The sequence below is a fragment of the Trichosurus vulpecula genome, chromosome 8, assembly GCF_011100635.1.
Source record: "Trichosurus vulpecula isolate mTriVul1 chromosome 8, mTriVul1.pri, whole genome shotgun sequence".
Classification (NCBI taxonomy): domain Eukaryota; kingdom Metazoa; phylum Chordata; class Mammalia; order Diprotodontia; family Phalangeridae; genus Trichosurus; species Trichosurus vulpecula.
This window is the reverse complement of record NC_050580.1, coordinates 115,171,539-115,192,755: the sequence shown is the minus strand read 5'-3', so window position 1 is coordinate 115,192,755 and position 21,217 is coordinate 115,171,539. Positions and strand designations below refer to the sequence as shown.

At 39.5% G+C, this 21,217-nt stretch overlaps 1 protein-coding gene across 1 annotated transcript in view; it reads left to right on the top strand.

Annotated features, from left to right (window-relative positions):
* FSD2 (fibronectin type III and SPRY domain containing 2) overlaps nt 1-21,217 on the top strand; it is a 77,734-nt gene that overhangs the window by 49,639 nt on the left and 6,878 nt on the right. The window contains exons 10-11 of the mRNA XM_036735653.1: nt 1,216-1,349; nt 14,278-14,410. Of these exons, the coding sequence (XP_036591548.1) occupies nt 1,216-1,349; nt 14,278-14,410 (267 nt within the window). The remainder of the gene's footprint in view (nt 1-1,215; nt 1,350-14,277; nt 14,411-21,217) is intronic.

Below are 21,217 nucleotides of genomic sequence, written 5' to 3'. Positions count from 1 at the left end.
AGGACCAAGAGGATGCTGTGCACATTAACAGCTGTATTGTTCAAAGAATAACTGTGAATGACTAAGTTATTCTGAGTATTACAAATACTCAGAACAACTAAAAAGGACCTATGAGGGAAGATGCCGTCCACTTCCAGAGAAAGAACTGATAAACAGAATATAATATGTCAAATGGTGGCCTTCTCTAGTGTGGGGTGGGGAAGGAGGAAGGGAGACAGTATGGAACGTAAAATGTAACAAAAAAATTTTTTTAAAAAGACTGCAGTCTAGCAGTACCAGGTTTCAAACTCTATTGCAAAACTAGAATCATTGAGATTATTTGGTATAAGTTTTAAAAAAACAGAAACATTGATCAGTAGGTGAAAAGGTTCATCAAATTAGGTAAATAAACTCCAGAAATAAATGGACCCTGAGGAGGTCCTAGAGCGGACCCCACAGAGGACACCTAGAATTCAGGTTGGGCTTTCAGTTCCCTGAATATGGAACCAAATCAAGTGATAACAGGGGAACACTGAACTGGAAAAGACCTGGGGCTGCATCTTTTCTTCAAAGAGTTCTCTGATCTAGAGTTTCAGTCTTAGGTATGACCTAGAAATCAAATGAGTTCCACTGAGTGAGGAAATGGCCGTTCAAGTGAGTCAGTCGACAAGCATTTATTAAGTGCCTACTGTGTACCAAGCACTATGTTAAGCACTAAGTCATTAAATTAGCCTTCCTTTTGGACTGACAGTGGTCAAAGTAAACAGAAATCTCAGAAATCCAGAAAACTGGACTGGTATAAAACTTTATTCTCTCCGAGGGAATAATGTTGTTGTCCTCAACAGTGTTGTTGTTGTCAGTCCATAATGATATAAACCGACTATATAATGTTTTAAAATTTGCAACATGCTTTACACCCATCATCTCATTTAATGATGATGATGATGATAAGCTAGCCCTAAGGTGGGCAAAGTGCTCTGCTAATGTTGTCATCTCATTTAACAATGCTGTAAGTGAGGTAGGTACTCCCACAGGTGTTATCCCCATTTTAAAGAGGAGGAGAATGAATCTCTGAGACGTTAAGTGGCTTGCCCACAAGCCTACTGTCTTACTGCCTGGCCATCAATAGTAGCAAACATTGGAGTGCCTAATGCTTATTATGTGAAATGTTTATCAAGCACTTTACTACTACCACGTATAATTATGTTTTGTTTCATCGCTTTAATTTGTTTTTAGGTCTATAGTAGGAATTCCTACCTGTGAATCTCTAATTCAGCTGCAACCTGGAGAAAGCTACCTAGCCTACATAAGAGCCATCAACGTGGGGGGCCCTAGTGAAAGAAGTGAGCCTGCTACTATCCACACTACAGGTATGGTTTAAATCCACATTTGGCTCTTGGGAGTAGAGCTTTTGGATATTGTGGTTAGAAGCGAGTGGAGGTGATCTCTCTGTTCCTAACATCTTTAAGGGCTGAGATGCATAGGTCTTTGATTCTATTCTCTGTCGTCCCTCTCACTGTTGTCACTCACTAATGTTCTTGGACTACTCACCTACATAGTGGGTTAGTCATAGGAGGATGATTTCAGGAAGTAGGTCTCCTTCTCCTCCCTCTTTTGCTAACCTCAGAAGGAATATGACATAATAGAAAGACCTGGGAATCAGGAGATCTAAATGCTAGTCTCAGCTCTGCCACTGACTAGTCATGAGATCATAGATGTATATATGGGGTATGCTGGGCATGCCCTGGCAAAGTCAAATGTCCCAGTGCCACAGTGAAGTTGTCCGGGATCTGGAGCCAATAGAGGTGGGGGCATCTTTCTTGGTATCTGCAGTTGCTACAACCACCACTGCCACTGTTCCTGCTTCCATTCACTTCCCCTCCACTGCTTCTGTCAAACTCTGGTTTGTGAGGAATAAAGTACATCTAGTGATTAGGTGTTTCTGGAGCTCAGGGCAATCCTCATGACAATCTTCTAGATTTTTCCATGATGTCTCACCTGCTGTGCTGGTGGTACTTCTTGGCAAAGCTTGATTCTTATTTCCCCAACTCATCTGTGCCCCCAAGAAGCTTGTGCCCAGGAATCCCAACTGGGTCAGAAAACAAATCAACTAGTCCTTTATTCCCCCTTTATTCATCTAGTCACCTTGTTTTCCATGGCCTTGGGGCTCTGGTTGATATGGGAAAGAAAGGCAAAAATAAAATTTTAAATTTTAAAAGGATTTACCAGTCCTTGAACTCTACCCCTGGCTCTTCTTAGCAAAGCAGAGAGCAGGGTCTAATTGGAAAGAGGTTAAAAAGGTTGTTCTGGATTTAAGGGAAAGTGTATAATTTAAAATGAACTGTATGAAAAGTTTATATTTTAAAAGTAAAATTTAGTGGTTAATTAAAAAAATAAAATTTAGTTGTTTTTGTTTCCTTAATTTGATGAATAAAAGTTTTATAATGAACAGTTAATATTTACCTTTACAAACAGAATTCCCTAGGTGCACTCCTCAAGGAAACGCGCTGAACATGTCTATAAATGTGAGCTAGGGCAACTTACTTTTCTGAGCCTCAGTTTCCTCATTCGTCAATGAGGGGCTCTGCTAGATGACCTCTCAGGTTCCTTGACTCTAACATTCTATGACTTTATGATTCTAAGTTTACAATTATAATTTCCTTATTAAAATAGACAAATCAGCGGGATCTCACTGTTGAGTTGTTCTCTCAGCTAAATCAGATGGACTAGAGTTTCATTATTCTCTTCCTGCATTATTCAGTTATCTATTCAGCCCACATATAAGAAATTAAACACTCCTATGAAACCCATTGTATTTATCTGAAGCATTTTCTAGAGGAGTGACTTCTCCCTTTAGCAAAGAAAACAAGCAATCTATCACAATGGCTTCTGGGGATATGAATTAACTTTTAGGGAGAGAACACTTGTATACTATTCATTCATTCACTCAACAAATATTTATTGAGTAGCATTATGAGCAAGATCATGGTAAATGCTGACGATACAAAGGTAGATACAACCCATTCAGTAGCAACACAGATTACTAGCTCAGTAAGAACAGAAATGGGCTCTATATGATCTTGTCTCCCTGTCCCCCAGGATCTTGCACTTAATTGGCCAATGCAACAAAGTCGGTAGAGTGCTGCCCTTAGAGTTAAGAAATACTGGGTTTGAATCCCACCTCTGATGCTTGCTGGCTGGATATCCCCAGCCAAATCATTAAATGGTTTCAAGCCTCAGTTTTGTCATCTGTAAAAGGGGAATAATGACGGCATTAGGTAGCAACCTCATGGAGTTGTGGTGATGATCAGATGTATGTAAACTGTCTTGAAAACTTTAAGTAGGTTAAAAAAACCCAACCTCTTAAGTGTCTACTTTGTGCAAAACATGGTGGTGAGTGAATGCATAAATACGCCTGTTGAAGGAGTGGGTTACAGCAACAACAGATGCGGTATCAGCTTAAAAGTTTCAGTTTCTCAACAGCAACAAAAATTACCAACAATAAAAAGCCAAGAAAGAACTAAAAAGTTCTCTGAAAGTGCATTTACCACTGACCAAGCTGTCCAAAAATAACATGCGAAAAAAGTTTCTGATTTTATCTGCATGGTACCCCTATAAAGTAGTTGCAAAAGCTGTTATCCTCCTTCTGCATTTGAGAAAATCAATGCCAAGGAGGTGAAATTGTACCTCACATCATGACAAGTCAAGAATGGAGTGGGGGGTTGGATACGTCTCCACTCCAGACCCGCATCCTAATTGAGATATTAGAGTATATTAAACATAAAAATTCTATTAAGTCACGAGCCAAGAGCCAACAACAATAAAACCCCCAAAGCTCTGGGCTAAAACTTTTCTGGAAGAGACCAGAGAGAATGCAGGATTGTGGATTTGGAGCTGCAGAGGGAATCAACCACAGCTCTCATTTAAAGATAAACACAGAGGTTCAAAGAGAGTAAGTGATTTGCCCAGAGTCATCTGAGTTAGGGTTGTAAGTAGTCAGGTGCCCTGACTCAAATCTTGCCGCTTTTTACCACATCAAAGAGCAAATGATCCAACCGTCTGGTTTTTCATTCAGAATTGTTGGCTTCTGCCAAATTCTGGCAAATGGCGGAACTTTTCTTTGACCTGGTTCTTTTATCTGCATAATGAAGATTAATAATGCTTATACTTCTGACCTCAAAGGGTTGTGGTGAGAATCATATAAGATAATGGATATGAAAGTAGCTTGAAAGCACTGTGTGATGCAGAAGAAATAAACACAATGACTACAATGGGTAAATGAAGATAATACAAAAAGACAATAGAATTTTAGTCAAGTACAGTGGTCAATGATGGTTCCAGGTGATTGAAATATATTCCCTTTCTTTTTGTTAAGAAACAGCCAACCAGGAGTGGAAAGTTACACGAGCTGATGATGGCAATCACTATATACTTGAATGGTTTTGCTTAGGTGGTTTGTTTGTTTGGTTTTTTTAAGTGAAAGTCTTATATCAGGCTTGTTTATTGAGAAATGAATGTAGGTCCAAATAAAAATGTCAATAAAAAGAAAACATTAAATTATATATAAATTTTCATATATCTGTTCCCATATCAAAGTTAGAGACCCTTTGTCTTTATTGTTTATACACAGAGGGGAAAATCAACCATGAGTCATACACAAATAAAAAGCAACTTGATTAAAGATGATTTTTTGAGAGGTATTGGGTATTGAAGCCCAGCATAATCAAGTGACTTGTTTCAAGTCACACATCAAATTAGGGGCAGAAACAGAGAATGTTCAACTCATTTGCTTTCAAAATTAGGGACAAAGAATATAAAATTGTATTCAATGAATACAATGAAAATACTTCAGTTCTGTATTGTATCCAGTTAAGGGAGAGAGGCAGAGAAGTTTGGAGAAGGGGAAGGAGTTAAGGGAGAAGGTAAAGAGGGAAAATGAAACAGAGATGGAGGGTGGGGGGAGAAAAAGGAACATTAGAGAATAACAAAGATTGGAGAAAGAAACATGGGACCAGAAATGAAAAAGAAGGAGGAGAGACAGAATGGGAGAAGAACCATGGAGGAGAGTAATGGAGAGAGATTCAGAGAGAATGAAACAGATTCAGTAGTTCTGAGAAGAGGATGTAGGTCATATTAGGGTTTTTAATCACACCCCACGGTTACCTTGGACTGTGAACATCAGATTATGTTTTTGCTTGAACTGCTCCTCCCTCAAGTATAGATGGATTTTTCAGGAGTCAGTTCCTGCTTACAATTGTTCACTGATTCTTGGCCCTTTTAATTAATCCTTCCTCAAAAGAGGCTGGCCATGGAATTATAATTCCTTCAGCTGTGGCTCTGGGTTGCTAGAGCAATGTGTGTATGTGTGTGTGTGTATACACACATACATATATGGTATATACACATATATAGTATATACATATATATTATACACACATATAATACACAAAAACACATCTATATATAATCCTGTATACACACATATATATCATATATATCAATATCCTATGTATCTTACATATATACTATATATACATATACTGTCTGAGCAGATTTATGCTAGAGCAAAATATCATATATATATATATATATATATATATATATCCTTTGTGCATATGTATTCTAAATACATATATCCTAGATCGGGGTGGAGAGCCTGCGGCCTCAAGGTCACATGTGGCCCTCTAGGTACTCAAGTGTGGTCCTTTGACTGAAAGGATTTGTTCTCTGAAGAATAAAGGATTTATTCTGTGAAGTATGGATTCAGTCAGAAGGCCACACTTGAGGACTGTTAAACCTGAAAATTTGGTTGAAGGAAACAACAGAGCTAGGTGATAGAAAAATCCATGTTGTTTATTATTTTCCCTTAAAGCATAGCGGAGCTAGCTTACTTGTACGTACAAGGAGTCAGAGTATAACTCTGGCTGCCTGAACAAAGCAATGAGAAAACTTATATACGTTATTTTAGCAGAGCTAGCAAGCCTGTATGACCTCATTTTTATGACCCCCATGTATGTTTAACCATGATACAAGAAGAGGATTTTCCTTAATGGAATAGATTGTAAATACAACAAATTAGATAGTTGTCAAAGTGTCAATTGGATTTGTAGCCCCAGGATCTCTGTGTTTAATTGGCCATTAACATTCCACAACATAGTATATGCCCATAAAATATTAAGATAAGGAAAAGTTACACAATTCAAGATAGTGTCTGGGCTCAAGGTTTTCACCCTTAATGGCCATGGACAGAGCAAGGAATACTCCATCTGGATTTGTTGATACAAGATAGAGATGTCTCTGAGCTTACTCAGAGAACAAAGAGACTGTTAGGATCAGGCTTTTCTTCTGGTTAAGTAGTTCAGGCCCTGAGTCTTATTGAAATTACAAAAATGATATAAAATAGTATAATATTTTCCACATTTCCTCCTTTTGGTCAAAGGTAAGCTGAAAGCTTCACCTGAAGACCAATTAAGGTATGGAAAAACCTCTATCTTCCTCAGGGGTAAAGTTGTAAAAATCCTTATCTAGGTGGATTCAGGTTTTTTTTTCTCTTTCTGTGTTTGGACATCCCCAGAGATGCACAGTAATTATAAACTACTTGTAAACAAGCAGGGGGAGCAAGTTGAAAGGGGTATCAGTAGGCAGCATAATGGGGAAACTAGAACACCTAAGTAAAATAAGCTAAAGACACCAAAGGTACAAGTAAACAGTCTTGGGAATGCAACGGACTCAGAAAGGGAAAGAGCAGTTCTTCGTTCAGGTTCTGGTCCAGGCTCTTGGGAAGGTTGCCTGCGTCTGATGCTGTCCCCTTCAGGCTCCTTGAAACCGGAGGGCAAGGTGTCCTATGGGCTCAGATGTCCACTCAGGAGCACAGGCAATCATCAGATATGATAGAAGGATCAAGGAGTCCATATCCACAAGTTGGCAGCTGTAGAAGTAGTCAGATCTGACAGGAGCTCTCAGAACACATGTAATTTGATAATTGAGAGAAAAACAGCACACCATAGGTCCCAGCCACTCAGGGCCAAGTTCAAACAGTACAAATACAAAGTAGCTTTAAATCCCAGTTACATATTTCCAATGTCCATTTAAAGCAAAAAAAAAAAAAAATTTTTTTTTTTCAGATGCCTGATTGTGGTTATCTGGTTCCTAGATAGTAAAAGAGAGTTCTGCTTCTCTGGTTCAGATCTAGAAATCCTCAGACAATTCTAACTTAATATAACTTAATCACTTAAATTTGGCTCTCCTTCTTTTAACTTCAGAGTATTGCAGTTCATATATCATCTACTGTTTCTAACCTTACCTAAATTTTGTACCTGGTATAAGAGTCCTTTAAAATATAAAGGTCCAACCATAAATTGAACTCATCTTCCTTTTAAAATCATCAGACAGATACCTTAATAAAGGAGATATAATTTCACTTGTACTATCTCATACAATTTTCTTGTACAAAAATCCACATTTAAGATCTTACTACCAAAACACACTAATTAACTTGAATTTCCATGACTGATAAATTTTGGAGCCAATCATACACATCTGTATATAATTCTTAGAGGAATCAATTTGGTCCTATTGCCTTTTCCTCTCAAAATTTGCTATCCTATTTAATTAGACATTTATCACATTACATCTTTGTCTTATTACTCTGTCTAATCATTTCCTCCTTTTGGAGGATGTTATCTCTATATCCTTCTGATCTTTATTTGGTCATGAACATAGGTTAAAATTGTAAGCTATTCATTCCTGTATCCTATTATAATAACTCAGAGATATTCCAATATCCATCTATTATCTAATAGATTTAGCATTGTGCTTACAAAACTTTCTTGATAATATAAATTTGCTATGAAAGAAAAGAGGGACAGTGTCACACAGAAAGAAAGAACTTCCTTAGCTCTGTTTGATTCCAGGCATGAGTCATATCTGATAGCCAATCATATAGCCATTAGATGCTGAAAGCAGGGCTTAGGAGTAATCAGGTGGGGATTTTCCTTTTCAGAAAGGAAATAGCAGAATTGGGAAATAGAGTCAGGAAGATCCTACCTAGGTCGTGTCCAAGGTCGTCTTCAAGACTTTTTTCCAGGCATAGACATCCACCTTTAAGAATTTTCAGTCTGTAATGCCTGCCATTCCACTACTGGCTTCATGTGACCTATACCTGTAATCAGAGCTTAAAACAATATTAAATTGTAGTCCCATAAAATCTTAAATAGCAAATAAATATCCTTCAGATAGGACTGTCCCAAATTTCATTGAGCTAACAATTAACAAATCAAGCTACATAACTGTTCCATCTTCTAAAATACTTTTTCACACTCTCAACTTAACTTAAACCATCTGAAACTATCATTCTCAGGACAGGGGAGGCTTAGCTAACTTCCATTTGTCCCCTAACTTTCTCATCTGCCTTTCGTATCCCCTCAAGCTTTTATTTACCTTTCCAATCTATTACTCAGTGTCCCTTTATGTTTCAACCATAACACAAAACAACTCATAAGTTAGTACCTTTTACTGACATAACTGTGTATACTGGAATCCCATTCCAGTTTGCTTAAACAAACAAAAGAGGTTAATGACTGACCTCACAAGTTGATGGATTGTCCCTGTTAACTCATTCTGGAGGGAAAAAAAAGGAACACTTCAGGAATCGAGTCTTATACACATTGTTAAGCTCTAACTCTCGCTTAAAATCACAAAAACATTTTCCAAAATACTTCTAGAACTGTTTACCTAAACTGAAGATGTCTCTGATTTAGTCGCAGTAATTAATTACACTATTTGTGGCAATACCTAATTGCTCTTATATCACTTCACAACACCTAAGCACTCTATTTCACATAAATACAGTATAACTTTAAAATCCCAATCTTAGTCCACGGGATAATGATTCAACCCTACATCATAAAACTTCTCTTCCCTTTCTAATTATTCTCATTAACACTTTAGAAACCATATTATCTTTCATTTTACTATACAAGAGTACCAATATAACCAGTCATTTGATTAAAACAACAATATTTTACATATTTGCATTTATCCAATTTCCCATTTTTTCAAAAAAACAACTTTTTTCACAATGGTAACAGATTCTGGCAGATAACTTCCCTTTTGTCACTACCTGCTTATTTCTGATTAAAGAGATCTGCCACATCATCTCCCCCTGAGGGTGGGTTCTTTCCCATCAGATGGCAAGCTTCACTAATAAAAACTGTATCCTTAAGACCCACATCCTCCTCGAAACCTAATCTTATCCTAAAAACGCATCACTTTTGCTGACTTTAAAAAGCCAGGTTTTTTTTTTTTTTTTTTTTTAGGCTTCTGACCCCTACTGTTCTTTCTTTCAGTAAAAACTCAAATCCCAGTAATTGTTGCCCCTCCCCTTTCCTTCCCTTCTGACAGGCGGGCTAAGGTGAATCTTCTTATCTAAACTAAGGGCGGGGAGGAGTAAGGAATTCAGACTGTCTTTTCCAACCTCCTTACTCAAAAAAGAACCTTGAATAAGACATTGAATGGGCGCTTCTATAGATAAGCATTAATTCTAATAATTCTAATTAGGTTCTCACCCAGAAACTCAGAGAACTCACAATAGGTTTGAACTGCAACCAATTGACTTACAGGTGGAAATTCAGCGGGCCTTCTAAAATTATACAAAAAGATTTTACAGAACATTTTCCAAAAGTATGTTCCTTAAAGCAAATTAATCCTTAAATGCTGGAATTCATTAACTGAGTTGGTACCAAATGTCCTCATTCTCAAATATTGCCCAGAATTCCTGGATATTACAAATTCCTTAGTCAAAAAGTGTTATAATGTGGAGGACACTTAGTTTGTAAAAATTACATACCCAATTAATTAGCCTTATCACAATAATAAAGTTTACCAGGACTTTAAAAAGCTTTTTCCAGAGTAATTCCTCTACACTGAAAACCACACAAGATTGATAAGAATTCATGACTAGATGGTTTCAAAAGTTCTCGTTTCAGTTAAAAACCTCAATTTCTTAATTAACTACGATTCTTAATCTAACAACATCCAGATTATAAGAGAAATTATTCTAATCACTAGTGGTAACATTTTAATTTCTAAGGCCCAATACTCTTAGCACTGTAAAAGACTACCACATTTTTCAATATTGCTGTTACATCTATTTGTCAAATTACACAATTTAGAAATGTAACAGTGCCCTAAACATAATTATGCATTTTAAAACTTGAAACAACCCATTTATCAGTTAGGTGAACATATTCCTAAATCTCCTTGCACAGAGAATCTTTCATCTCATCATTTGAAACTATAACTTTAAATCACCAGATATATTCTCATAATAGAAAATTTTTCACACAGAAAGTCTGTTCTCATGGTTAAATATCAGTATTATTAATTATTTACTTGTTATAACCACATATAACGGTTCCAAATTTTATCACATCCCTTTGAAAACCCAATTCACATATATCAAAATCAGATTAAAATTGCTATAATATCATTTCTTACCACACAATGGTCTTCTCAAATTCCACAATCTAAGAGAATTTTTGGGAACACAATGCAAGTTTAGAAATACAGAAACAACAATTTTCAGATGACATCTATTGCATTTCCAGATTACCACATATAGAAATTATTCAGCTTATTACTTTTGGTATTTTAAAAACCACTTCAAAAGTTAACAATTACATTAAATCAGAGAGAGATAATAATAATGTTGTGTCTAACATATACCAGACTTTATGTTACGCATTTTACAATCATTATCATTTTGATCCCGTAACAACCATCATTATTACTTTCCCTTTAAAACTCAGGAAACAGGTCAAACAGATTAAAATACAGTTTTGCAATTGGAACAAGAAGTGTGAAGTTACCTAGAGAAGTCACCTAGTATCCCAGCGGTGACAATTCTGGGAAGCAGAAAGTCCAAATCCATCTACCTTACCCTTCCCCCACAACTGCAAAAGTTACTGAGCCTAGGGCGGTTTGCAGCTGCTGGGGACAGAGTGGGCAGAATGCATAGGACCTGGGTGACAATTCCAAACTTTGCCAACAAGGATGGGCTACAAAGGTACCCAGGGGCACAGGACTGTCAGAATACTGTCAGTCTGTGAATTTCTGTCCTTCTCCTCCTTTTGCCAGGTGGGGAAAGGTGATTTAAGTTTTCCCTACAGTTCTCCTGCATTCTCTTCCCCTAATCTGATCTGGCAAGAGAGGAGTTTGTTTTAGCTGCTCTAACTTTTACTGCAGCTCTGGCTTGGTCAGAGACAAGACAATGGTGAAAGATCTCAATGATTGTAACTCTAGTAAACTTCATCTAAGTGATCAGCAAGAGTGAGCTCCTGGAGGGATTTTACAGTCTCAGGAGTTCTGTCCCAAAATCCAACTAACCAATTTCCAAACTTTTAATGAATAATCAATCCCAGAATATGCTAAAATGTTTCAGCTCTATTTTTTTCTTCAAGTTCGGCTGGCCAGGCCAAACATTGAAAAAGGAAATAGAGTCTCTGTTTCCCTAACTGCAGCCTTAGAATTCTCTGGCTACCTGCGTTTCAGATTTTACACGGTATAGACATTTCACAGCACACGCTTTCACACAGACAGTTAACAGACAATTAACAAAACAAATACAGAACAAATACAGACTGAGCTCAGAGTTTAAACAACAGAGAATTAGAAGCTTTCATGAGTTAGCTATTAGCACCCCTATGGTCTTTGGGGAAGCCTTGGCATTCCTGATTTTTCTGACTCTCCATATCCTATCCCTTAGGAATGAGGAAAGGGGAGATGGAGGAGGACTAGGACAGGTAAAGGAAGGCGAGGAGTAAGGATAAAATGCATTTATCCTCCCCATAATCAGAGCCTTCAAGGGAAGGAAGCAGGAATAGGGCAGAAGGCAAAAACAGAGCCCTTAAGGGAAAGGGGGAAAGGGGTGGGGAGGAAAGAGAAGGCAACGGTAGCAGAACAGAGTTACCTCTCTCAGGATCAGAGCCCTTCCTGGGAGGCAGAAGGGGAGGGAAAAAGCAAAGTGCAGTTTTTCTCCCCAGGACCAGAGCCTCCAAGCGAAGGAAGAGAGGGAGTGGAGGAACAGTTGGACTTCTAATTCTAGTTTTTGACTGATCCATAGTTAATTTTCTAGATCAATCAGTGTTTCCAGGGGATCTATGTGCGTTTGACCGCAGATCTGTGTTTTACCACAGATTTGATCCCTGCCCCCAGAGCTAGCTTAAAGGGAATTTCCAGACTTCAACCAATTTTGTGGGAGTTCTTTTTGGAAGCTGGGAAGAGAGACAACTTACCCCACCTTGTCAAGGCCAAAATTCCAGGAAAAATTAATCCTATGGCGCCCAAAAGCGTTGGCAAGGTTGGGCTGCGTTGTCCCGTTTCCATCATTTCCATCCGAAAGTCACGGCACCATAACTGTTAAACCTGAAAATTTGGTTGAAGGAAACAACAGAGCTAGGTGATAGAAAAATCCATGTTGTTTATTATTTTCCCTTAAAGCATAGCGGAGCTAGCTTACTTGTACGTACAAGGAGTCAGAGTATAACTCTGGCTGCCTGAACAAAGCAATGAGAAAACTTATATACGTTATTTTAGCAGAGCTAGCAAGCCTGTATGACCTCATTTTTATGACCCCCATGTATGTTTAACCATGATACAAGAAGAGGATTTTCCTTAATGGAATAGATTGTAAATACAACAAATTAGATAGTTGTCAAAGTGTCAATTGGATTTGTAGCCCCAGGATCTCTGTGTTTAATTGGCCATTAACATTCCACAACATAGTATATGCCCATAAAATATTAAGATAAGGAAAAGTTACACAATTCAAGATAGTGTCTGGGCTCAAGGTTTTCACCCTTAATGGCCATGGACAGAGCAAGGAATACTCCATCTGGATTTGTTGATACAAGATAGAGATGTCTCTGAGCTTACTCAGAGAACAAAGAGACTGTTAGGATCAGGCTTTTCTTCTGGTTAAGTAGTTCAGGCCCTGAGTCTTATTGAAATTACAAAAATGATATAAAATAGTATAATATTTTCCACATTGGATTCAGTCAGAAGGCCACACTTGAGGACCTAGAGGGCCACATGTGACCTTGGGGCCACAGGTTCCCCATCCCTGTGACAGATATATACATCCCGGTGAAACACACACACACACACACACACACACACACACACACACACGATGCTCTGCTTCAGAATGAATCTGCTCAGACAGCCGTTGTCTTCCTTCCCACATTCTCTTCTTCGACCTTAGCCATTATTTATCTATCCTGCCTTCAAGTTTTAGAAGGTAGGCTTTGGAGATGGGTTCCCTGTCCCTTCTGCTATCACCCTTCCTCACCCTCTCCTATAAAACAGTTTATTACTATCTGTACCTTTTACATCTGACTGCTTTACACTTTTCTTTTTTAACTGCTAAATGAAACAGACTTTTCTATTATTCAGGTCATTTCAACACATGTTTATTGGGCACCTGCTTTCTCCAAGGACTCGCCGGTGCTTCAGGGGATGTGAAGGATAAGACAGAGTTCACTGCCCTTACAGATAGATGGAGCTCCAGGTCTAGAAGGCGAGATAAGAAATGTACACAAATGAAACGTGATTTGCCCAAATTCCAGCTCTGTCTGTTCTCTCTGTGACCTGGGACAAGTCACTCGCCCTCTCTGGGCCTCATCTATAAAAAAATAAAATGAAGGAGTCTGCATAGACGGCCTCGAAGGTTCCCTTCCAGCTCCAACACTCTTGCTTAAGTTGTTCATGTAGACAGAGCTCTGGACTCAAAATTAGGAGGCCTGGGTTTTCCCTGTGATTCTGCCACTAATTTGATGTGTGACTTGAAACAAGTTGCTTGATTAGGCTGGGCTTCAATACCTTTATCTGTAAAATGTGGTCTGGGGGCTGCAGGAGGAAGAGTGGATTGATCATTCTCCAAGGTCTCTTCCAGCGCTGACATTTTATGAGTTTGTGATTCCAGACTCATCATAGTGACTATCTAATTAAATTTAGAACCTCTCAGGGCTACTTGTGGGAAACTATCCAATGCATGATGCTAGCTGTTCTGGATATGGAGTCAGAGGATGGGGGGAGGGTTGGATCTCAGCTCATCTACTTTCTCTCCAAGTGACACTGGACAAGTAGCTTCAGATTCCTCATCTGTAAAACAAAAGGATTGAGCTAAGGGATCCCTACCGACCCTTCCTGCTCTAAATGTTTGATTCCTGGACTTTGCATCACTGACAAGCTCTGTTAGCTAAAATTCACATACTTGCCATGTATTCTTCCCTTCCCTAGGTACCTACTTCCACCTTAATAAGGATACCAGCCATCCTTTGCTGTCCATTTCAGAAGATGGGTTTACAATTGTGCGTGGTAAAGGAGGAAACTCAGCAAGTGAGCCCCGTGATGGTGACACCAGGTTTACCAGGTACTTAATCAGTAGTAATCTCAAATTCTCACAGGGAAGTGTCATGCAGCAGAGAGAATGTTGGTCTGGGATGGAATTAGGAAAGACTTGTGTTTAAATCTCAGCTCTGGGTTTTACTAGCTCTAGGCTAGAATTTGAGCGAATGTCTTTATTTTCCTGATCTTCAGTTTTCCTATCAACATAATAATACTTCCACTACCTACCTCACAGGGTTAACAAGGGGAAGGTGCTTTGGAAATCTTGAAATGCTATAGAAATATAAGCTATTACAAGATAAGAGTGGCATGGCTTATTCCACTTGTCTTATTTCACTATATCTCTCTTCTAGATCTTAAGTCAATAATTTCCCTATAAACAATAAAAATAACCTCTCATCTTTAAATAGCTTAATTCCTGAGCCATTCTCAGGGAACATAAAGTCCTGAAACGTTACCCCAAAGCGATCCCATGCTACACTGGGACAGCTCTAATTGTGAGGAAGTGGAGATAAAATCTGCCTGTGGAGTTTCCGCCCATTCATTACTCCTAATTCTGCCCTCTGCGGTCAAAGAGAATAAATGCAATCTCTCTTCCAAACTCTTAGTGATCAAACTTGGCCCTAAAGAAGATACATGAGAAAGTCTTTCCTTATTTTCCTTTAGGAACATTCAGTTTTGACTGTTTTGTGGTGGCAATTCCTTCCATGTGCATTGTTTGTGGTGACTGTGTATATGATTTTCCTGGTTCTGCTTGCTTCATTTTGCATCGGTGCATAGACATTTTCCATAGGGCAGGGACTACTTCACTTTTGACTTCTCATGAGCAGCATGCCTGGGACATAGTGGGCAATTAATAAATGCCTATTGATTGAGTGATGGGCACAACAGGATTATGTGATCCCTTTGTGGGTACAGATGGCTACAGAGGGCCAGAGACAACCACAGCCCAGCATACTCATGTGGTTATAAGACTATACTATAGACTGCAAACAAATCGCTTAAATTCTCAATTGTCATCAGTCTCTCACAATGGGAGACTCCTAAGTGGTCATCAGTCTTTCCATCTATATGCTAAGGGAAATAATCTCAGGCTTATGGAGGTATTGAGAGGCCTAATTAGATAATGCCCGTAAAGTGAGTGGGGCACCGGGGAAAGGTTTTTCATAATACAATAAGGTGTTCCTTAATGATGGGTGAATCAGGGGACAGTGAACCTTTCTTGTCTCTTTATGGGCACAAACAACCCAGGCCTGATGAAATTCCCCAGAAAACATTTGGAGAAGAAAAGAGATGGTACCCAATGTGACTCATTCCATTAAAGCTATCAGGGAAAGGACTACCGGGAGCTCAGTCTTACTAATGGTCCTTTTAGAGGGTCCTGACCTGTCTCTGCAGGTGCTAAATGAGGGGGATCTGTTTTGAAGCTGAGATCTAGATGAACTCTTCTTTCAAGCCAGGTGGGCTGTCAAGCTGAAAATACAGACGGAGCCCAAATAACTGCTTCACTACATCAAAGTCAACCATTGCACATTATTTTTTTTTAATGGAACTTTAATCAACCATACATTTAGGCCTCAAGTCATTCAGCTCCAAGCCCCAGATCAAAATGGCACTACTAGTTAAGCTACTACAATAATAATAGCTCATACTTGTATAGTGTTTTGAAGTGTACATTATTTCATTTGTTCCTCACCAGAAATAACCCTCTGAGATTGGTGCTATCATTATCCTCATTTTATAATCAACCAACCAGCATCTGTTTAAGCACCTGTGCCATGCACGGTGCTAAGCACTGGGGATATGACGACAGCAAAGCGTGAAACAGCCCCAGATCTCAGGGAGCCTGCATTCAGTCAGGAGAGACAGCATGTATATTTAGAATAAATACAAAATAAAATCCAAATAGTTCAGTTTAAAGTAATTCAGGAGGAGGACACTAGCAGCTGGAGATGGAGAATGGGGTCAGGCACTAGAGCTGAGTCTTAAAGGGAGTGAAGGATTTTGGGGAATCTCATTCTTACCCATGAGGAAACTGAGTCTCAGAGAGGTTTTGTGACTTATCTAATAAAGTGTCTAAGAAGGGATTCAAAACCAGGACTTCCTGAAAGCCTTGTGGTTGCTGTTCAGCTGTGTCTCACTCCTTGGGACCCCCGTGCACCATAGCAGTCCATGGGGTTTTCTTGGCAAAGATCCTAGAGAGGTTTCCTTCTCCAGCGGATCTGGTGGATCCTTTTGTCAGGCAATCAGAGGTTAAGTGACTTGCCCAGGGTCACAAGCTAGAAAGTGGCTGAGGCTGGATTTGAACCCAAATCTTCCTGACTCCAGGCCCAGTGCTTTATCCACTGAGCCACCAGCTGCCTCAGGGAAGCCTTGGTCATGTGCTTCTATTTCACACACGAGTTTTCTTAAATTTACAAAGATGTACTATCAAGTACATTGAAAGTTCTTCACGACCTGGCCCCTAACATATGACTCCTCTCTTATCACTCTATGATGCAGCCATATTGTCCTGCTCACTGTTCCTCTTTGTATTGGCTGTTATCTTTCATGCTTGGAATGCTGTTTCTTCCAATCTCTGCCTTTTAGAATTCCTGACCTCCTTAAGATTCAGCTCAAGTACAACCTCTTCCAGGAGGTTTTTCCTGGTCCCCCTAGATGTTAATGCCTTTTTCTCTAAAGCTACCTCCCATCTACTTTGGATGTATCTTACATGTACATGCATATATTGTCTGTCGCACTATAGTAAGCTCCTTGAGGGTACAGACTGATTTTCCTTTTTTTTTTTTTTGTCTCCTCAGTACTTAGCACAATGACTGGTACATAGTAATAAATGCTTATTGATTGATGTTGATAATTCAGTTCAAAAAACACTTACTTAAAGCTTACTATGAACAAAGTACTAAAGTACCCACTGGAAATACCAGGGCAGAAGGAAAAACAGCCTCTGTCCTCAAAGAGTTTATTATATTCTATTAGAGGGGAGGGATAGAGACAAGTTCTCTGATTTCATTGGTATAGGGAATTCCCAGGTTCTCACCATAAATATCCAATTGCTTATGGGAAATGGATGTCCCATAGGCATTTCAAACTCAGTATGTCTAAAATAAAAGTTAACATTCCTGCAACCTCCCCCACCCTGCACCACCCCCTCCCCAGCAAAAAAAAGAAAAATTCTTATTCCAAACTTCCTTATTTCTGTTGAGGGCAACACCATCTTGGCAGTCACCCAGGCTAAGGTTGACAAGTGACTTATTCATAGTAAGCAGTCAATAAGTGCCTTCTGAATTGAATTATCAGGAGAGGAAACTCCCTCTATCAATGCAAGTTGACACCTTCTCTGCAAGTTCTTAGTGCTACCTAGCTTACTGAGAGAAACACAGTACCTTCCCCAGGGTCACACAGCCAGCATGTGTCTTCAGAAGCGGGGCTGCAGCCCATGTCTTCCTGACTCTGAGACCAGCTCTCCATCCACTACGCCACACTATCTTCATCATTTAAGCACATAGGTAAATTTGAGATAATTTCAGTAGGAATAGGGCAATAATCAGGAAAGACTTCCTGTAGGAGGTGGCATCTGAGTTAAGCCTTGACCAAAGCCAAGAATTCTTGAGGAATGGAGGTGTGGAGTACAAAGACAGGGCGGCTGGAAAAAGAATGTAAAATTCAGGAAAAAGCACTTAGGCCAGAGTATATAAAAGGGAATAATCAGTATGGAAATGTGGGCTGAATGAAACCAGTCTGTGGAGGGCTTTTAATGCTAAGATGAGGAATTTAACTTAAACTTCGTGATTCCCCCAAGTGCTGGTCTTTTACTTATCCTTTAATTCCCCTTCCATGGAAGGGACTGTGGACAGGAGTGAGAGAATTCTTGAGTCTCAATCAGAAAATACTGCCTCTGAGTTCTCTGCAAATTGCTGGGATTCTTTCATTCTTATCTTCAAGCCCATGGATACCATCCTTTCCTCTTCTGGGCCCCATAGAATCTCAAGTCTGTCATCAATATTCCATGTTGAGGTCAGGCTGCCATAAGTCACTTTGGAAGCTTAGGTGGAGGTGGAGGCGACAATGAAAGAAATCAAGGGTCTGGTGCCATTGCTCCCTATACTAAGTCAGCAACCAATCAATTAGATCTTGATGGACCACTTATTTTGTGGAAGGCACTATGTTACAGTGCTATTTCAGATGCAAGGAAGCATTAGGTATGGATCCTGCCTTCAAGCAGCTAGGATGGGAAGGTCATCTAGGCAAAAATGAAAAATTAACAATACAAGATAATAACAAAGTACCACATGACAAAAGATGAAACCATACGAGTTCAGAGGAGAAAAGGTTCATTGTAGGGTGTGGTGGTAAGGATGCATAGAGATGTTACTTTAATAAAACAGTAACTTGTATAGCATGGTGCTAAGTGCTTTATAAATATTATCTCCTTCGTTCCTCTAACAACCCTGGGGGGTGGGTGCTATTATTATCCTCATTTTACAGCTGTGGAAACTGAGGTAAATAAGTGACTTGCCCAAGGTCGCACAGTTAGTTCTAAGTGACTGAGACAGAATTTGAACTCAGATCTTCCTGACTCCAAGCCCAGTGTCACTGTACCACCCAACTGCCTCTAGGTACTTGCTGAACTGGGCCTTGAAAGATGACTAGGATTTGACTACATAAAGAATACTTGAGGTGAAGGGTGGGAGGGGCAGGAAAGTGAGCAAAGGTAGTGAGAAAAATATGCAGCATCTTTTTGAGAGAGATCCTGGCTAAAGATGAAGGCTTCATGTTGGGAAGTGGTAGGAGATCAAATTGGAAGGATAAGCAGGGACCAGATCAGATCTTCAGTGCCAGGGTATCAAGTTTAGATTTTTATTCTGTAGGCAAAGGGGAGACAATGAACATTTCTGAGCAGATGACTGATAGGAGTGGTATTTTGTTTTAAAGTTTTATTGGTATTCAAAGTAATTTCCAGATATACTCCTCCACCTACCCCCTGAGTGGGATTTTATAAAGATTAAACTGACAGCAATGTGCGGGATGGATGGAAGGGGGATAGATGAGTCACGGAGACTGGTGAATATAGTGGGATATTACTGTGCCTTGAGAAATGATAAAAGGGACAGTTTGGAGAGACTCGGGGAGATATGTATGAAGTCATGCACAGGAAAGTGAGCAGAACCATGAGAACAAGTTAGACAACAATAACACTGGAAAGATAAGTGACTTGGACAGACCTAAGAACCCTGACCAATGCAGTGCCTAGCCATGACTCCAGAGGACTGATGAGGAAGCATGCTACCCACCTTCTGACCAAGAGGTGACGGGCTCAAAATGCAGATCTATATTTCCGTACACAGCCAATGAAGGCATTTTCTCTGTTCACTTGACCCTGCATGTTTGTTAGCAGGGTTTTGTTTTTCTTTTTAAAATTTGGGGAGTAAGGGAGGTAAGAGGGATACCAATCAGTCAGTCAATTGTGCCTAATACATGCCTGGCACTGTAGAAAGTGATGGAAGTACAAAGTGAGGCAAAAGACAGTTCCTGCCCTGGAGGAACTTACAATCTTAACGGGAAAAAATCTAATGGGGAAGAAATAATAGATGCTTATTAGTTAAAAAAAAGTTAAAATAAGGAGACCGTAATAATCTAGATGTGAAGTGGCAAGAGATCTTACTAAGGAAGAATCAAAAGAACATGGTAACTGATTTGAATGTGTGTAGAAGGGAGCAGGAGGTGGCAAGAGACAGTGGAGAGGGAGGAATGACTGAGTGAATGGGAGAATGAATGGCATCTTAGACAAATATCGGGAAGTCAATAAGGGGAGCTGTTTTGAGGAGAGGGGAAAGGATAAAGGTTCTCCCAGGCCCTTGGGAACCCCTGTTCAACTATCCTCTTAACTAAAAGTGCTGATACCTCTTGAAAAGTGTCTGGAGGACTGTGAAAGGAGTGAACTTGCCAAGGTGTATGAGGTGTATGTTTTTGAAGGCAGTGGAGATCATTGCCTTACAAAGTTTAGCCTGAGCAATCAGAAAGTGAGAATTTTGAGAGTGGGTGGAAAGGCTCAATGATTCCAGTTGAATTAGGAACTTTGACGGCTTCTAAATTAGATCTTGGATAGTGTAGGAGGCTTCTGGACAGCCAGTGCAGCAGAAATACTGGCAATGATATGCTTTGGTGGATGCTTAATTTCCAGAGAAGACCCTCTTCTGCCAAGTCCTCTATCTTTATAGGACAAGACACAAGTCTAATGCTTTGTATATTCAAAGACCCTAAGGTCATTTCTGAAGGTTGGCATTGGAATCAGACTGCCCGGATCGCCTATGCTGCCAAACACCAGCAATGACTTTTAAGTCTTTTCTTATTACTAAATGCTCTTTCCTGACACTCCTACCCATTTCACTCTTGCTATCCTGTGGCTTTTCCCTATGATTGCCTTGAAAAATTGCAACCTTGATAATGAAGTCTGCCTGCACAGCTGTGAGCTAGGTACTCTGTGTTCCGTTCCCTCCCCTCCATACTGCTGGGCTCTCCACTGAGACACCACTTCCTATTAGTCTCTGCCACTGATTCTAGGTGGAGTGAATTACCCCCCATTATAAGCCATTTCTATTATAGCAATTAGCTTAACAATACTCCACACTGGCTTTGCACTTTATGCTCTGGAAAATTATATTTTGTCTGCAAGCTTCGATGTATATGGTTGCCTTTCTCCTTTTTCATTTTGTGAGCTGTCAACTCATTCCCTTTCCACTTGTGACTTACAATTTTAACTTTAGCCGAGTTCTTATTTTTATAACTCTAAAAACCACAGTGACTTTTATAAACAATCACCTCCTTCTCT